Genomic DNA, 18,883 nt, shown 5'->3' with positions numbered 1-18,883 from the left:
TTCAAGTAGTTCTTGCCTTCACTTGGACACTTTTACACTTTAATAATCGCTGTCAGAAGAGTTTATTCTAAGATTTTAATCCCGAAAGATCCACTATTATTGTTGTAATTGTTTCTGAATTAAAACGAGAGAGAAACTGAGTTTTATTCATGTAAATGTTTGCCTTTAATCACAAGCAGCGATAAACTAGCCGATAGCTGTGGTTTTTGGCCGTGCCAGGGCAGTTAGCCGATTACCGAGCAGCCGGATCAATGCTGTTCAATGTTCCATCTTTTAAATCAAAAATAGAATTTATTTTTCAGACAGAAAAATATGTCAAACAAAGAAACATTATAAAAGTCAGTTTGGTAACGGCTGTAAAATAAAACCTGATTGGTCGACGTTTTCCTGTAGAAATTTGGACTTTCTTCCTACAAAATACAGACTTTATAGTATAGTTTGTCCACTTTTTTCTCTTCTAAATAAAACAGTAATCTCAATTTTTTATAAGTTTTCCGAGTTTCACCCCACAGCTCAGATTATGTATTTATTTTTAACCAAACGGGACCTAAAACACTGCCGTAACGTCACTTTTCTGCTGTCAGACACACTGAACCAAACGTATTGCTCTCAGAGAGGGTAAATGTCTGGTTTTTAATCATTACATAGATTCTTTCCTCATAATAAAAATAGATAAAAACACGTATTTATATAAAATGGAACCAGGCGGTTAAGATTTTTGTTCTAAATAAGTCAGAAAGTTACACATCCAACATGAAAAAGCAACAAGCACCAATCAGAGAGCCCCGTTTTAACACACACACACTTTGTAAACACTACACAACCTTCACCACGACCACAGGCACAGGAAAGTGTGTTTGCAAATAAAACAAGTGGCTAAAAGCTAAAAGTGCAACTGGTTCACCTGCAGACATTCTGAAATCAGCTGAAGTGTATACGTGAAATCCTCCCTCACTCGCAGAGGTTTAAATGGTGTGTGTGTGTGCTTTCTGTGGTTTTATACGCAGGTGTGTGTGCCACTCTGAGAAGCGTGAAACGTGATGGCGTAAGGCGACAGCCCCCGCGTGCAGCCACAGCTCACATTTTAGCACCAGAGCAGGAAAACGGTGTTTGTCCTCACCAACTGGAATGGATTTAGTCATTTTCATTCCTTCAAAATAAAACGTGTCAGTTTACTTTTAAGTCAAAGCAAAACCAGCACCAGACTCCTCCCAGTTTGTCTGCAGTTGTCATGACAACACGAGAGGTTTTCTGCTCCTCCTTTGCCTTTGAATCAGCCTGAAGGCTTGCTGAGACTTAAACTGGTTTTAGCCGCTGAGCCGCACTTAAACTCACTTACGATACCTCCTAAACCTCCTTATGTGGTACGATTAACCCTAACCCTACCACATAACTGCCGTAGGCATGCCGTGCTAAACCGTCACTGCTGATGGAGCAACCCTCGGAAGAGTTCGACAGCAGCTCAGGCTGCAGCTCTCAGTCACACGCCAACGAGATACGGCGTGAATTAAGTGGCAGAATTCCAGCTTCGGGGCTAGGTTTGCCTTGTGAGCCGGATTCGCCCGTTGAGAACTAAACATTTGTCTGCTGTAATAAAAAGTCGTGATTTAAACAACTAGTCACTTGGCAAAACCTTAAATTGATCGATTGGTTGAATAACGTCCATAAAATAAAGAAAATAATTAATTTTTTAGTCCACCAAACTTTAAATGTAATGCCTTCATGATGAGATTTACACCAAACTGTTCCCATAAAACGACCTAAAACTCTTAAGAAGTTGAGAAATTAGTCATAGACAAGAAAACTTGAGAAGATTTTAACCGTTGGGCTGAAGGCTCCATCCGTGGACGGCCAGGACCGTAGAACTTAGAACGTGTGCGATCTGGACCTGGGTCTACAGAAACATGAAGGAACTGGACCATTCACCATCTAATCCCACCTGTCAGAGATTTTACCAACAACGCTCCACAACGTGAAGCTGCGAGAGCCGATCATTCCCTTCTCATTCATCTTCCCAGTTCTCCTCCTGGGAATTTTCTGCTAGGACTCCAGCAAGCTGTGCCAGCGACAGACCTGCTGTCCTTTGGACTCCTTCATCTGGGTCCAGTGGGTCAGCTCCTCCTCCCCAGAGCTGTTCAGGCCGAGGGAAATCCAGCCAATCATCTCCTTACGCTTCATGCTGCGCTTGTTGTAGACGGATAGAATGAGCGTGACATCGGAGAGCTGGAAGAGAGCCACCTGGAAGACAAACGTCTCTTTGTAGGTGGGGTTGGGCTGACCTCGACAGATGGACGTCTTACATTTGGACATTTCGTGGCCCATGGAGTTCAGTAAGGTCAGCTTAACGTACGTATCTGAACGAGAAGAAGGTTCAGAGCATCAGGGGGACAACAGGTCCAAACAAAATATTCAGATTTAAATGCAGTTCCTAGATCGGGCTCTACAGACTAACGGATCCTTTGTGCAAAATCATCACAGAAAATGTTTTTTAAGTTTTCTTCTGAATCAAATGCTGCTGCAGCTGCGTCTCCTCTGCAGCAGGCTGACCCAGTTCCCCCCGATTCATGTTTCACACATCAGGTTCTGACCACAGAGGATGCGGTTTTCCTCCTGATCAAACAGCAGCTGAGCGGGAACAGAGTTACCTACGTGTTGTTGCTATGCAACAGCTATGTGTCTAACCCGATGATGTTAGAGATGAAAACGGATTTTCTCCGTTAGTGACGGAAATGCTCAGAGCTGCAGGAGGAGCCGAGTCACGACCCAAAAACCCGCTGGATTCGGAGCCGGCCTGCAGCAACCGAACCAGAATACAAACCCACCATTTCTAATGGGTCCAGCTGAGATTCACAGCACCGTGCAAAAGTTTCAGGCAGGTCTGAAAACCGCCATAAAGGAATAAATCTTTTATAAATATAGAAAATAGAAACTGAACAAAAATAAGAAGAATCCGATTCGATGAATACCTCAGATTCTCATCGACACACCTGCACAGTCAGAGACGACACGGCGTTTCAGTCAGAAACACCACGATTCTGGTTTCAGAGCCGATTCCGTCGGTCTCAGACCTTCAGTGTCGGATTTCTCTCTGTCTTTGGGAGAGTTAGTCTCCCGTTCTGGAAGTAAAAACTTCCACAGGGAGGATCTGCTAATGCTAGGACAAGTTGGCTTTGGGAGTTCCCAAAGTGGGAAGAGTTGTTTAATGTTGCTTAGCAACGGTGCATTCACAGACCCCCCCACCCCAAAAAAAACCCTCAGTATTTAAGCTTCGTTTATGCTTGACGCGTCCGCGAGGTTCGCACGGCTCCACGCGGCGAAATTGCATCATCTTAACAACCACGCCCCTCCACCGCGCCTCCGCACGGCCCAAAGTTTCCGCAACGCGCACCTAGGAAATTTTCTAACCACGCGGATGGTCGGACGTGGAAAAACATGGCGGACTGGCAAGAACTAGTATGGCAGAGGTTCGTAAATACAGACATTTGTATGATTCAGCTCTCAGAGATCACCGTGATCAACATGTTGTTAATAATTCTTGGAGAGAAATAGCTCGCACTGTCGGAAAAGACGAGGACGCTGTTAAAAATGCTGAAATGCCATGTTTTAAACAGTAATTTCTACTTCTACTATGGTGTAGTGTTGGATGCATGCCGTAGAGCTCCATGCTGCCCCCTACAGTTTGGGAGAATATTGGCTCACCGCAGAGACAAGCCGCATGAACCATAAACGCTGCGAGTTGTGAAGCGCGTTCCATCCGCGAGCCGCATCACCAAGCAGAAAGTGAATGTGTCAAGCATGAACCAAGCTTTAAGATGCAGTCCGGCTCACCGGTGAAGCTAATGATGGTTTTCATCTGAAACAGGAGCTTTAAACTTGGGCTACCTGCTACGGGGTCGGGTGTTTCAGGTCAAAGGTCAAACTCAACCGAGACAGAAGCTCGGAGAAGCTAAAGCAAGCCAAAAACATCTCTGATGGCTGGTTTTAGAATAGATGGAGGTTCTAACTGATGCATCAGATGTTTGGGGAACAAACCAAATTCTTCACTTGAGAACCTGATTGAAAACACAATGTGCACCCTAAGACATAAAACATTGTGTTTTCAAGACGAACTGTGCTGATGGATGGAAGTAAGGTGAACCCGTACAATAATAAACTGTGTGAAAAACATCATAATTATAAATAATCTTGATTTTCTCCCATAATGGAGCCAAGCGTCTACACTCGCTGACACAAACTCCACACCTGCCTAGAACTTTTGCACACAAGTAACGCTGGTGCTACGTACTCACAATGATAATGTGTGTGTATGCTTTTAGAAGTACTACACGCAGTACACTAAAAATGCACCAACTTACAGTTTTATTCTGTTTAAGAAAATCTAAACGTTTCAGATAAACAATAAATCACGATGAGTCTGTTTTTTTAAAGCCAGTTAAAACGACGGATTCAGGCGTTTCCTTCTTCGCGGCTCGTTTCCACGCCGAAGCCGTAAATCGAGCTGAGGAAAAGAGGCAATCACAATGCCTCCGAGAGTGTTTCGCCCCTCGTCTGCAAACCAAACGCTGCAATAATGCGGCGTATTATGTTCCCGTCGGAGAGGGGGGTGCACTGAATGAGCCGCGGAGGCTTTCATGCTGTCGAGTGCCAGCTGCTTTCCAACGCCTTGAATCACACATTCAGTTGCTCTCTTTGACATAAAAGCAGAGTGAAAAAAACAGCCTTGATTTCTTTTCTGACGGCGGCTGAATGGGCTCCGTGGAGCCGTGCACGTCTTAAGTGGTCAGTAGCGGGGATGCAGGGCTCTTTGGTATTGTTGCTGAATGAGAGGGGCTGCGGCTGATGATCGACTCCACTCGTCGGCTCGCTACTGTTTTGAAATGACAGAAAAAAAAAGAGCTTTGAAAGTGCTCCGCATCTCGCCTTCCCCACTTTCTGAGACGCACAAAGTAAATCAGAACCTTGGCGAGGATTCAGCACAAAGGGTTTCTTCAGCGTTACCAGATGTGACTATTTTCTGGGTACAATTTAAAGACTAAATGCTTTTCACAGATGCACAAACAAATTCTGACAGCTAGCTATTAGCTGAGAATACGTGACGATAAATGAGGACAGTGAGTTTCACAGAAGTCCCTTTTTCTGTTTCGTGTGTTGGAAGCGGTGCTGAAAATGTAAAATCACACCCAGAGCATGCACCGTTGGCCTGAAGCTGGCCGTTAATGACACACAACAGCCCCGTTCATTCATGCATTCAGCACGAAAACGTTCCTGAGAAACAAAAACACACACGGGGAAGGACGGGAACATGCACCATCAACCACACGTGTTCAACACAAGCAAACATCTTCATGGATCAGAGCTTATTGGATTAACGTGTGATTATTACCACCTGCTGTGCCAGGATCAGCAGCGTTTAGGGCTAGATGTCACCAAGACGTGTATGTGATTTAATCACCTGTCATTCTGACGATGAACAGATTTTCTATGAGGCGCTAGATGGGTTTCATTTACACGAAATCTGAATATTTCACACGATATTGAGTTAAAAACAGTTGGGATAAAAGAGTCTAAATGAATTCAGAGTCTGAAGTTTGCCTGATTTGTTCTAGTAATAAAACAACTTTTTGTTTCTTTGATATTTTCTTTGTTTACATTAATTACTCACATGTTCAAAATAAATGTAATTTTATGCTTTTTCTTGTTCAAATATCTGAGAAAAGGCAGATTTTTAAACCAACAAGCCAAAATGAGAGGAGGCCTGAAACAGTTCTGTGTGGGACTCCGGTTTCGGAGATAGGTTTGTAAAGCGTGACATCCATGAAGATGTATAAGGAGGGTCACGGCCAGCGGAGCAGGCAGGAGAGGACTCACCTCTGATTATATAAACCTGTCCACCTATCAAGTGTTTTAGACAACAGAACAGCCCGTCTGACAACAAGGGTTGGACAGCAGTAAGAAAAACAACGGACCAAGATGTCAAAAAGGTTGTAGGGTGAGAGAATTTCAGGAGGAGACATTACAGATGTGAGGAAAGAGAAACAGGGTCAGAAAGCCAAAAACGGCAATGCACAAAGTTCAACAAGAGGAGGTTTTTCTTTTTGTTTGAACTTGCTGCTCAGATCTCCAGGACCAGGACCAGGAAACGGAGCAGAACCAGGGGGTGAAGTTAGGGGCGGGGTGAAGCTGAGATAGTTGGACTATCTCCTACTGGGAAAAGTAAAAAGCTCGGGATCGCCTCCTTCTCTCTCCGATATTGTAATAAACCCAACGATTTATCACCTTTACTGATCAAACACAAACTCCTCCAACCACTAGAAACTTTATTCGTCCTTTACTCAACAGAACGCTTTAGGAAACTTACTGGGTGGCTTGTTGGCAGCCAGGTTTTTGAAGTGGATGCCCTTGATGACCTCCACAGAGAGGCGTCCGGTCGTGGCGTTGTAGATCAGGCCGACGAGGATCTCCGGGGTGGTGGTCTGACTGACGGACTGGAACGACGAGGCGCTTTCGCTGCAAGTCATATCCGAGAGGCTGACCTGGGATTCGCTGCCCTGGAAATGTTAGCAGACACTCACCGTCAGTGTGAACGACTCATCACCACAGACGTTTGCCACCTTTGTTCAGAGAGAACACGTTATTTAATGATTTAAGCTTCAAGAGAAAAACTCAGCTTCAGTCCCTTCACTTTCAAACAGGACTGAAGGTTACGCTCTATTATTTGGTTCAACAGTGGCACCAACTCTAAACGGGTTTCAGGGACTTCATATAAAACAAATCTTTAATCTTGTTCTTTTGCTACAAAATCAAACAGATGTAGGTTTACAGACCCAGGCGGCAAACACGCTCAGGCCGTTTCCTCTGCAGGATTCAAACGGGGATTCGTTTTATGTAAAATAAAAACTTAAAAAGCTGTGAAGATGTTTTGTTCTCTGAAGAGCAAACCCTGAGGCTGTGGATGAGACTCGGTCTGATGAGAGCAGACCAGAAGGGCGGTTGGTGAGGGGTCAGGGTCTCACCGGCAGCGCGCAGCAGGGCTCTAATATGACCGGAACAGACATTTTGCCCTGAAGGTTGAGCTTGGTGAGGTAGAACACCTTCTCTCCAAACACCTTCTCCTTCTTCATCCGTCTCAAACTGTAAAGCCGGAAGCGGACGGCGTAGTTGCTGATCATCTCTGACTCCACGTGACAAAAACGGAAGGTTTCCGTGAAGATGGGGCACGGGCCCCGCTGGACGCCAGTCTTCGCTCTCTGCTCTTTGGTTGGCAGAAGCAGCAGGTGGACCTGCCAGGAGATGTTCCCCGTGCGTTTGACGGAGGGTAGGTCGGTCACTGCCATGATGGTCAAAGTCAGCTGCTGCTCCTCAGAGTCAAAGTCAAACACCACGTCCAGGGTGCCGTATTTAGCGATGGGATCTGGTTCGTAACCTTTAGAGAGCCGCGCAGCTGACCCGCGGGCCGACATCTCCTGCAGACACCAGAGAAAACCTCAGAGCGCGACAAAAATTTCACAGTGAGCATCTGGTTGAGTTTCTCACCACCGGGGATTACCTCTGGACTGAGGACAGCCGTGCTGTCGCTGGGAACGTCCTCCTCGTAGCCTTTGTTCAAGTAGCTCTCGGTCTCCTGGCCATCGCTGCCTTCGCTCAGGCACTTCCCAAAGGAGAGGAGAGGACTGCCGCTGGTCTGGGAAAGGTCGCACTTGGCATCACCCAGGTCTGACAGAGTACAGGACATCCTCGGAGAGCCATTCTCATCCTGATAGGGAGGAGGCTGCAGTTCGTCCAGCGGCGGCGTTCTTCTCATCCTCTGGATGCAGTTGGCTGTTTGGAGGGAAATCAGAGTGTTACTGAACCCAGAGCTGTCCGACATTCTGAAGTGGGCTAAACGAGCTCAAAAAGCAACCCATCCTGCCCGGTTCCAAAAGGACCGAGTAACAAAAGAACCCGGAGCAACGTCTAAAGTCCTGCAGACTCTCCTCCATCTGTCATCTCTGCAAATGTAGGAATCTAACTAAAACCAAACTAAACCCTGACTCAAGTCTCACCTTTAGAAATGTTTGAGCATCAGGACGGATGTTCCTGTTCCACCTTTAAAGGAAAATGTTGCCGGCTGCATTCTGAAATCCCTCCTTGTAAAATTTTAATTCTCAAAAACTGAGCGGCGGATGAAAATACTCCCCCCGGGGACCCGGGCGAGGAACACTTTAAACCCGGCCTCAACAAAGAAAACAAAAGATGAAGCGGAGCTGGAGAGGCAGAGAAGAACCTAACTTTGGGAAAAGAAAGTCAACACTGCGATGACGTAATTTCCTCCGGCACATTGTTCCACCTTTCTTCCAACTTCTTGAAACTTTTACTCTTAATAATGTAAGCGAGGCTCCAGCTCAAAGTGGCACACATCAGCGGCAGGATGGAGGCAGAGGAGTCATAACTAAGTGTCATGGAGGGTTTGATAAAAGGAGCAGATCCATTTTGAGCTCTTTCCCCGCTGAGCCGGGGGCGGTTGATTTGATGGAAGCTGCCGTATAAAAGCGCTGCTCTTTTCTCCAGCCTTCTAATTGGGATGGTTACCATCCCTCCTCACGTCTAACCCAGCCTCGCGTCGGTTTCATCCCCTCTGCTGGCTTGTTGTGCCTTCTGAAACTGGAATAACAGCTTTTTGTTGTCTGTGAACCGGCATAAATATCACACACACACACACACACACACACACACACACACACACACACACACACACACACACACACACACACACACACACACACACACACACACACACACACACACACACACACACACACACACACATGAATCACTTAATCTGACATGTTTAGAGGATAAAAACCTCCATGATCAACAAACACTGAAATATGTTGTTGGTGATTGTTAAGGAGAAATTAAATTTTTTGTTTTTATCCCAGTTTAATCAGGAAGTTGACCAAACAGGCTGTTGAGTCAAAAGAAGGAATAATTTAATCACCACCGGAACGTACAATCCTGAAAAAAACTCATCCAATCACTGCGACTGTCCTGTTTTTAACAGTGTTGGGCAAGTTACTTCAAAACTGTAATGCATTATTTATTACTTGTTACCCTCATTTTAAAGTAATTCATTACATTACAATATTACTGATTTTAAAATGTAAGGCATTACACTACTTTTGCATTACTTTAAGTTACTTTCACCAAAACAACTTCAGTATGAATCTGGTCATGTGACGCTCAGTGAGCTCATGACATATATGTGGAAGGTGATGTGGTGTCTGAGCTAGGATTGCTGTTAGAAACAGTCAGATATAATAACAGTGCTTTCAAATGATTGTTTATTAAATAAAAGCAACAACAATCTGTACTCTCAGCACGCTGCCATCTTATAGGGCCATCTGAGCAGGGAGTGGGGTGGTGGGGGCCCCAAGCCTATATTTGCCTTGGTCCCCAAATGCCTTGATACGGCCCTGGATGTGGGACTGACTTCTGGGGTGATCTGATTCTATCACATGTATAAATATTAAATGCTTATATATTATTGCTTTTCACTGGTAAAAATGTGTATTGGGGATAAATCTACCTACTTTTTTCTTTTCAAGCACTTTGTTATGTTTTCTTGATTTCATTTGAATAATTTCCTGCCCTTTCTCTCTCTAACCGTCCTGCATGCTGCATGTTTTCTCCGTTTTCCAGAAAAACTGTTTCCTAGATTTCCTACTTTCTAACTAATCAGCCAAAGGGATCTACCGAATGCAAAAATAAAAATAAAAAAGCTTTAACTGCGCTGCAGCAGCAATGAGTTGAAATCACCGGGGCACAGATTATGAACTCAGCTGAAAAGTACATGAAGTACCAGAGAATATGGGCTGAAATAAACGATCGCAAACAAATGACTTTGTTTTGGTGGAGCGATTTTGTGAATATAACAGCGGCCGCGCGCAGGACGCAGCTGGAGTGTTTGAGCCATTACCGCTGCGTCCTCTCTGCTCACAGAATGCCCGCAAAACTGAGTCCATAAATGATGTCATATATGTGGATACTGGATCTGTTTTCAGGCTTCCTGCAGTTTGAATTTTTAGGAAACCCACATCTTGATTCTGGGTTTAAAAATGCATTGTAATCACCGCGTTACTGACAATTGTACTGAGTAAATATTACCATTTTCTTTCCCTGTAATGCCTTACATTACCACATTACAGCAAAAAGCTATGCATTACAGTAATTAATTACTTTTGTACCGCGTTACTCCCAACACTGGTTCTTAATGACTGGCTCCTGATCCATCCATCAAACTGCCCTCTGACCGCCCCTCCCCCATCTGTACATAGCCCTCTTTGTGCACGAATCACGAGTTCAGTTTGGAGCAGCTGAACAGGAAGTGAAGTCAGATCCGGGCTGCCTGTCGTCACAGGAAGAACGTTCTGCTTTTTTAATTTTTTTTATTTTTTTTATACAAATCTCATTTAACGACTTGTTTGGCAAGTTCTGTTTGGAGTTTGGTTCCGTTCTTGGTTATGTGAAGAGCCTGTTGTCCATAAACGCAGCCTGTCCTCTGTCGGCTGGTTGAGCTGGTTGCCTTGGCAAAGGATGCAGAGTCTGCAGAGGCTCGGGTCACGCTCGACTCGAGGGTGCTTTGATCGGTTTGTGGCATTTTCCTGGATTACTGTCTGCCTGATGTTTTATTACTGAAACACCACGCTGTATTAGCTAGCATGCTAACTTGTTAGCTATGTGGGAGCATTATATTAGCACAAAAGGTGCCAAAAACGGGTTAAAAACATAAAACTGAACTCTTGGGAACAAGAAGTGCTCGTTCCTGCAATTGAAGGGGTGTGGGTGTGTGTGTGTGTGGGGGGGGACCTTTGAAAAACTATTACATCAGGTTAAGAGTGATAGTTGTTAGTTCAACCCTTTAACTCTGACCATTCCTGCTGATTTTTAAATAGTAATATAATAATAATAAGACTTAGGTAATAATGTGTTTTATCAGCCGCCTCCATCATTTAGAGACTTATTGGTTTCAGGGACTAAAACCTGCAGGTACGGTAGATAAAGCGCTAGCTCGGTAACATCAGGAACATCCCTCTGAGAAGTTTTAGATCATTTCTAATTCCTGCGCGTGTTGTTTTATTAGATTTGACTTTCAGCACCTCAGAGGCGCTCGATCTCACGCTCACCATGTGAGAAACGAAACGTGCGACTGGGTGAGGGATGTGTTTAACGGAATCCGACTGTTAATAAAAGTGTTGCAGACGAGATCGGGGGATGGATTCAATATGGTTTAGTATGGAAACCTTAAATTCTGAGAACAAAAAGTCTTAACAACAAATAACGTTTAAAGGTTGAAACTGAACTTACATCAAGAGTTTAATTGTACAAACAAACTGTTTCGGGTTTACTCCTGCAGGCGTCCGAGCGGAAAACCGTTAAAACCAAACGGATAAATAAAAGTGGAGGTCTGCAGCAGCGCGGCCCCCTGCTGCTCTCTGACTCCAGCTTCCTCCACTGGTCACAGTGAGTCGCCGACAGCAGAAGGCGTCCGGACGAGCCTCAGATCTTCTGATTGGTTCTGCTCTTTGTGTTCGGTTGTGCTGAGCGGAGCGGCTCCGGCACAGTTTTCCTCATGTATAAAACATTTGTCCTGGGGATAAAGCTCTTCAGACTCCAGCAGACACAAGCAGCTAGCTGAGGGAATCTATCACAAACACCTCGGAGCTTTCAGCCCGTCTGCTGGAAGTTAATGAAATGATCATCCTTCAGCTGTGGTGGAGAATCATGAACCGATCCGTCTCGGGTTCTGAAATTGTTCCTCTCTTTTGATAGAACGTGTTTTAATGGCGATGCTGGCGTGAGGGCGCTGACCGCAACGGCTCACCGGCACAGAAACCCACAGCCATCAAACCACAGGAAAGAAAATAATGAAGCTCCAGAAGTTTCCACTTCTCCTCCGGACCGGATCGTTGTTTCCTAAGTGATGGAAAATCATTGTGTGACTTAAAGACACCAGAAACGCTGCAGCCTCTGAAATCCTTCATTAGAAAAAGTTAAATAAAAGGCTTCAGCTTTCCAGCTGAATCCCCTCCAGAGGGTGTTTTAAACTGTGATGGATCAGGAGAACGTCAGGAGAACCCAGCAGAACCAATCAGACGGCACGAAGCAGAGATGATAGAAACCAACCCACTAAAATTAAATCAACCATTTCTAAACTTTCATTTATTACAATAAATGTTTATTTGTTTTAGGCGTCAGATTCTAACAGCTTTTCTCAATGGTGGTTTCCATGGTGACCCTAATGAGCCACTGGCAGCAGCTTTAACATTTTAGTCTCAGATTTTTACAAACGTGATGTTTTCTTTCTTTCAGTAGCTGCACCAGCTCTGTTGGTTTTTTCTTCAGAAGTCTGATTGTAATTACTCTGCACCTGTGTTCACCTTACTCCACACGTGTTCACCTTACTCCACACCTGTGTTCACCTTACTCCACACGTGTTCACCTTACTCCACACCTGTGTTCACCTTACTCCACACATGTTCACCTTACTCCACACATGTTCACCTTACTCCACACCTGTGTTCACCTTACTCCACACGTGTTCACCTTACTCCGCACCTGTGTTCACCTTACTCCGCACCTGTGTTCACCTTACTCCACACCTGTGTTCACCTTACTCCACACCTGTGTTCACCTTACTCCACACCTGTGTTCACCTTACTCCACACCTGTGTTCACCTTACTCCACACCTGTGTTCACCTTACTCCACACCTGTGTTCACCTTACTCCACACCTGTGTTCACCTTACTCCACACCTGTGTTCACCTTACTCCACACGTGTTCACCTTACTCCACACCTGTGTTCACCTTACTCCACACCTGTGTTCACCTTACTCCACACATGTGTTCACCGTACTCCACACATGTGTTCACCGTACTCCACGCCTGTGTTCACCTTACTCCACACCTGTGTTCACCTTACTCCACACCTGTGTTCACCTTACTCCACACCTGTGTTCACCTTACTCCACACCTGTGTTCACCTAACTCCGTACCTGTGTTCACCTAACTCCGTACCTGTGTTCACCTTACTCCGTACCTGTGTTCACCTTACTCCGTACCTGTGTTCACCTTACTCCGTACCTGTGTTCACCTTACTCCACACCTGTGTTCACCTTACTCCACACATGTTCACCTTACTCCACACCTGTGTTCACCTTACTCCACACCTGTGTTCACCTTACTCCACACCTGTGTTCACCTTACTCCACACGTGTTCACCTTACTCCACACATGTGTTCACCTTACTCCACACATGTGTTCACCTTACTCCACACATGTGTTCACCTTACTCCACACATGTGTTCACCGTACTCCACGCCTGTGTTCACCTTACTCCACGCCTGTGTTCACCTTACTCCACACCTGTGTTCACCTTACTCCACACCTGTGTTCACCTTACTCCACACCTGTGTTCACCTAACTCCGTACCTGTGTTCACCTTACTCCGTACCTGTGTTCACCTTACTCCGTACCTGTGTTCACCTTACTCCGTACCTGTGTTCACCTTACTCCACACCTGTGTTCAACTTACTCCACACCTGTGTTCACCTTACTCCGTACCTGTGTTCACCTTACTCCGTACCTGTGTTCACCTTACTCCGTACCTGTGTTCACCTTACTCCGCACCTGTGTTCAACTTACTCCGCACCTGTGTTCAACTTACTCCGCACCTGTGTTCAACTTACTCCGTACCTGTGTTCACCTTACTCCGTACCTGTGTTCACCTTACTCCGTACCTGTGTTCAACTTACTCCGTACCTGTGTTCACCTTACTCCGCACCTGTGTTCACCTTACTCCGCACCTGTGTTCACCTTACTCCGCACCTGTGTTCACCTTACTCCGCACCTGTGTTCACCTTACTCTGCACCTGTGTTCACCTTACTCCGCACCTGTGTAGGGTTGTCACGGTGTGAAAATTTAACCTCACGGTTATTGTGACCAAAATATTCACGGTTTTCGGTATTATCGTGGTATTTTTTTAAACGCGTTACATTTTCAGACAACTAAATAAACCCTGTATTCAGGAAAATATTGTCCTCAGTTTGTGTCTAAATTTTGCCTACAATGTGTTATGTTGTAATTATGTTGTTTATTTGTTTACATATTTCCCCTTTAGTCTTTAAAATACCAATATTTGCCCATAACTTCTTATTTTTTGTCTGTTTGATGTCATCATTTTAAAAATATTAGATCAGATGATACTCAGTACTCAAGTAGCCTTCTTATCAGATACTATTTTACCCTTACTTGAGTAATAAACCCTATATCAGGAAAATATTGTCCTCGGTTTGTGTCCTTCCAGTGAGCTTTGCAGATGTGGGGAAAATGTCATCAGGCAGTAATCATTGTTAAATTCATAATTATTCTCGGAGAGAGACCAACTCTTATCTGCCCCTGGGAGCCCCGTAATGCATAGCGTCATTTCAACATGGCGGTGTCCGCGACACGGTTTATATGGAGGTAGCGGCGCTGCGGCTGCTTTATATAGCGACTCGTTGCATTCTCCCTCAACCCAAATCCTCGGATCACGCATTTTAGCTAAAACGCTAACGTTAGCTTGCCTTGTGTTGACTGTAGAGTTGTGGGTGATGGTCACGCAGATGTGTCATGAGATTTGAAGCGTTGCTGCCTTTCACAGACACTTTTTCTGCACGTGCTGCAAACAGGATAGCGTCTTCTATCAATTGTCCCTCTGCATTCTTCAAATATCTAAAATATGCCCGTACTTCCCACTTTGTCTTCTTTGAGGGATAAAAAATGTCCTGAGTGCTGCCGTCTCCTCCTTTGGCCATTATTTCAGCTTTAGCTTCAAGAAAGTTTTGGTTGTAAACAACAAAGTGCGCATGTGCCGCCGGCAACTTCAGCAGATGATACGGTGGCTGGTAAGGGTCACCGCGCCTACACCACAGCCACGGTAATCCACCAAGATAATATAGTTTTTTAAAAACAAGACGGCTATTATTATTGTCAACTCTTTTACCGGGGTTTACCGCTACACCGGTTACCGTGACAACCTTACACATGTTCACTTGGCCAGGACACTCAGCTGATGATGTTAGAGGAATAAGGAATGCTCTGGTCTCCTCCAGGGACAGACGATCTAAAGAGGCCAGTGCCGCTCATCTCCCTGGACCTGAATTAACCAAAATAAACCTAATGAAAGGTTGGCGAGAACAGCGGGGTGCTGAGGAGTCTGGGAGCCGACGTCTGAGGATGAAAAAGGAGCTGCAGCTGTGAAGATTATGCAGACAGTTGACTGTTCTCAACCCTCCCACGGAGTGTGTTGAGCGGGAGCTTCGCTTTGATCACCTCTCTGGAATAACTGACAGCTTGCATGGCTTTGTGTTTGTGGGTGCAGAGAAATCTGGGCCTTTTCTCCCCTCGGGTGGAGAGATGAGGAAGAATCAGGTCTTATCATCTGTTACATCTGTGGAGGACCTACCGTCGTCGGCTGAGGCCTCACTGCTGTAGCCGTCATACTCAGCAGTCAGGGGGCTGTACTTCTGTCGGCTCTCCCAGCTGAAACCTCCTAGTCTGGAGTGACAGGCTCCTCCACGGAGGCCTTGGGAGCGACTGACTGCCTCCTGGTACTGACCCATCAGCTCATCCTCACTGTCCGATGAGTCCTGCAGGTCGGCCTCGGAGGCCTTATCTGTAGGAGGAGAGGATGAGTGACATCGGGTGGACAGATGCAGGACCTGCAACTGCGGAGTCAAAAGAATCTGAACCGAACTCCTAGAACTTCTTATCAGTGAAGGTTTAAACTCATGATGGCTGAAGAGTAGTAAAAGTTACTGTGCTAAAACCAGAGAAGGTCTTAACATACGCCCATTACTGCTGCTGGTAGTAACGGTTATTACCAGGATATTATTTAGTTTCTAATAAACTAGAGCACATGATTCCAGGACTAAAGACTCCTGAATGGAAAGGTTTAAAGAGTTCAGGAACCAAACCGGTTCTGGATATTGGGACCACTAGCAGAAACACCCGAGACCCAATAACCACCTAACTGATCAAATAAATGAATATTTGAATAATGATCTGATATTCGGTTAAAGTCTTCATCTAATTGTTTTTATACATTTTTAAATACCTCATATATTATTTGTATTTGTTTTATTTTACATGTTTGAACATTAGTGAAATCTGACCTGCAGCTGCAGATTTTGTCCAGCAGGGGGCAGCAGAGCTGTAAAAGTAACACGTTTGCGCCTCAAACTCTATTTAAATTCATTTTAATACTTAATTATTTAATTTGTAATAATGGATCATGCAAGGACAAATATTAAGCATCTTAAACATTTTCCCTGGCCGTCACTTAAAAAGCTCTCCTAACTAAACGGCAGCTCTATAAACTTCAGAGGATAAAAACTGAATTCTGAAAATAAATAACAGGGAATTTTCATCTGAAGGGAAAGCAAACACCAGTCTTGTTTTTTATGATCCCAGAATGAAGTCTAAATGAATGTATTCTTCTTTCTTTTTCTTTTTTTTTCAGAGACAAAAAGCAGAATAAACCAGGTGTGTCCCATGATGACCGAGCCTTTTTCCTGTTACGGTTAAAACTAGCAGAGCCTTTTCTGCGGCTCACCTTGCAGCTCTGTGTTTTTCCTGAAGTCATCAAGGCACTGAAGGCTCCGCGGGTTCTGCAGGCCCAACTTGTTGTTGACGTACCAGAAGAGCAGAGTCATGAGGATGATGAAGAGCCCGATGGCGGTCAGAAAACCCAGAACCTCTGGAGAAACTGGGACACAGAAAGTCAAGTGAAGGTTTAAAAAAATAAAAACAACCCTGAACCTGGTTTTCCAACACTAATGTTGTTTTACCACCTAAAGCCAGGAAAGCATCTTCAGATGGTTTCTAAGCTTCAGCCTACACCCAGAGGCTAAGCTAACACCTTTAGCTAACTCTAACCCAAAGGGACATAAGAACCTGAGGATGTGAGATTACCACGGTAACGGTTTCAGGTGCACAACTGTTTCAAATTCTGCACACACTTGAGTCAGATCCCATTAAATGCAACAGCAGCAGACTCTTTTGGGTGTGGTGTCATTAAAGACGCAGCAGAGCACGTTCCACCAGCCGGAACCACGCATGACCTTCAGCAACACGTGTGACCTCATCTTCATCAGGCATCTGTTCTCAGCACCAAACGGACCCGATCGGACCCCAGAATCTGTTTTTAACGCCAGAAACTGTGATTCAGGGGTTAAAACTCAATCAGAGTGAAAGTCACGTGGGTTAAAGGCCAGACGACATCACACCTAAACGTCTTCACGATTTGTTTTACTAAATATTCCTCATCTCTTCATGCTGAACTGTAAAGCTGCTGGTTTAGGATGACTCGTAATCAGTGTTGGGAAAGTTACTTTTAAAAAGTAATTAGTTATAGTTACTAACTTTGTGAAAAAAGTAACTCGGTTACTGAGTTACAAGATTATAAAAGTAACTAATTACCAAGAAAAATAACTACTTAGTTACTTTTTTCATTAAAGAATGCAAGAAAAATGGGTTAATTGAATTTACTTATTTTACTATAATTACTACAATAGTGAAATATAAATGACTAATGACTGGAACATAATAAAATGTGTGTCCAAATGTTTTTATATAAACCTGAATAATTTAAATAAATAAGCACTTAACAGGAGGAACTACTAACAGGAACATTACACTAATCTAGACTATTAAAAGGTCACTGTGTGATATTTAACAAGACCCCAATCAGCTACATTTTAAAATTGCAAATAGAAACACCTGTAAAGGTTCCTGAGCCTTTAAATGGTCTCTCAGTCTAGTTAAATTACAGAAATGAATGTAATTTAGCACAGCATTTTAATTTTTCCAGCTTCACATAATTGTGTGTTTTAGCAGCATTTCTGTTGCTGATAATCTAGTAACGGTTAAATAAATAAATAAAATCCTTTAAAATGACACTAGAAGAGGCACAAGCCTGATGGAGGACTTACATTTACTAACTTGGGTCAGACCCAACCACAGAAGAGTTGAAGCTGGGTGGTAAACACACACAGGTAGCTCTAATAACACCTGAGCTCCATGGCGTCTGAGACTGATGCATCAGTGTTACAGCGGGACTAAAGACATGATCAGAATCAGGTTACAGCTGGATGATCTAGGAAGGTAGAAGATCAGGACGTCTGAGCGGTGAACAGGTGAGCGGACCTTCAGGACGTCCCGCTAAGAAGGTCACGGCTGCAGATCCGCACCTGCAGCCATAGACTATTCATCACGTCTTCCTCGTTCTTCGCGGCCGTGATGCGCTTGGATGAAAGCATCTGCCTCTTTAGCTCCTGATCAGCTGATGACAGCTTCAACACACCGCGCTGCTTAACGAACGCTTTTTCTTATCAGTAACAGAAACGACGTTTTGATAAAAGAAGACGGTATTTAATTAGTTTGCTCGTTACTGAAATATATTTTTTTAGTAACGCGGTTATTTTAAACAGCGTTATTCCCATCACTGCTCTTTTGTGTCTACAGCAGGCAGCGACTGAGACCGTGTGGGTCTCCGCCCACCCGACCAATCATCATCGTGTTTGTAAGTGCGTTACCGACACCTCTCTCTCCCTGGCTGCAGCTGAAGTGTGGCGGTCAGAAAGCCTCACACTGCTGCTCAACGTTCGACAAGCACATAGTAACGCACAACCTTCCGTCCCCAGTAACGGTAACGGCGCTGCAACAGTGGGAAAAGTAATTAATTAGATTATTCCGTTACCCAAAAAAAGAACAACGTTATTTTAAATAGCGTTATTCCCAGCACTGCTCATAATTATCCAACAGGATTTCCCACTCAGCTGGAAACAGACTTCCTGTTTCAGGTC

At 44.6% G+C, this 18,883-nt stretch overlaps 1 protein-coding gene across 3 annotated transcripts in view; it reads right to left on the bottom strand.

Annotated features, from left to right (window-relative positions):
- Positions 1-765: 765 nt before the first annotated feature.
- The window catches only part of syt14a (synaptotagmin XIVa), a 28,774-nt gene continuing 10,656 nt past the window's right edge, over positions 766-18,883 (bottom strand). The window contains exons 3-9 of one of the 3 annotated variants that reach the window (XM_015970460.3): positions 16,633-16,785; positions 15,484-15,693; positions 7,547-7,818; positions 7,014-7,463; positions 6,359-6,548; positions 5,869-5,925; positions 766-2,354 (exon numbers count right to left, since the gene is read on the bottom strand). In XM_015970460.3, the coding sequence (XP_015825946.1) occupies positions 2,041-2,354; positions 5,869-5,925; positions 6,359-6,548; positions 7,014-7,463; positions 7,547-7,818; positions 15,484-15,693; positions 16,633-16,785 (1,646 nt within the window). In that variant the 3' untranslated portion in view covers positions 766-2,040. The remainder of the gene's footprint in view (positions 2,355-5,868; positions 5,926-6,358; positions 6,549-7,013; positions 7,464-7,546; positions 7,819-15,483; positions 15,694-16,632; positions 16,786-18,883) is intronic. The other 2 variants (XM_015970461.3, XM_054741472.2) reach the window with 2 other exon arrangements.

The sequence above is a fragment of the Nothobranchius furzeri genome, chromosome 18, assembly GCF_043380555.1.
Source record: "Nothobranchius furzeri strain GRZ-AD chromosome 18, NfurGRZ-RIMD1, whole genome shotgun sequence".
Classification (NCBI taxonomy): domain Eukaryota; kingdom Metazoa; phylum Chordata; class Actinopteri; order Cyprinodontiformes; family Nothobranchiidae; genus Nothobranchius; species Nothobranchius furzeri.
This window is presented reverse-complemented; position numbering and strand designations above follow the sequence as displayed.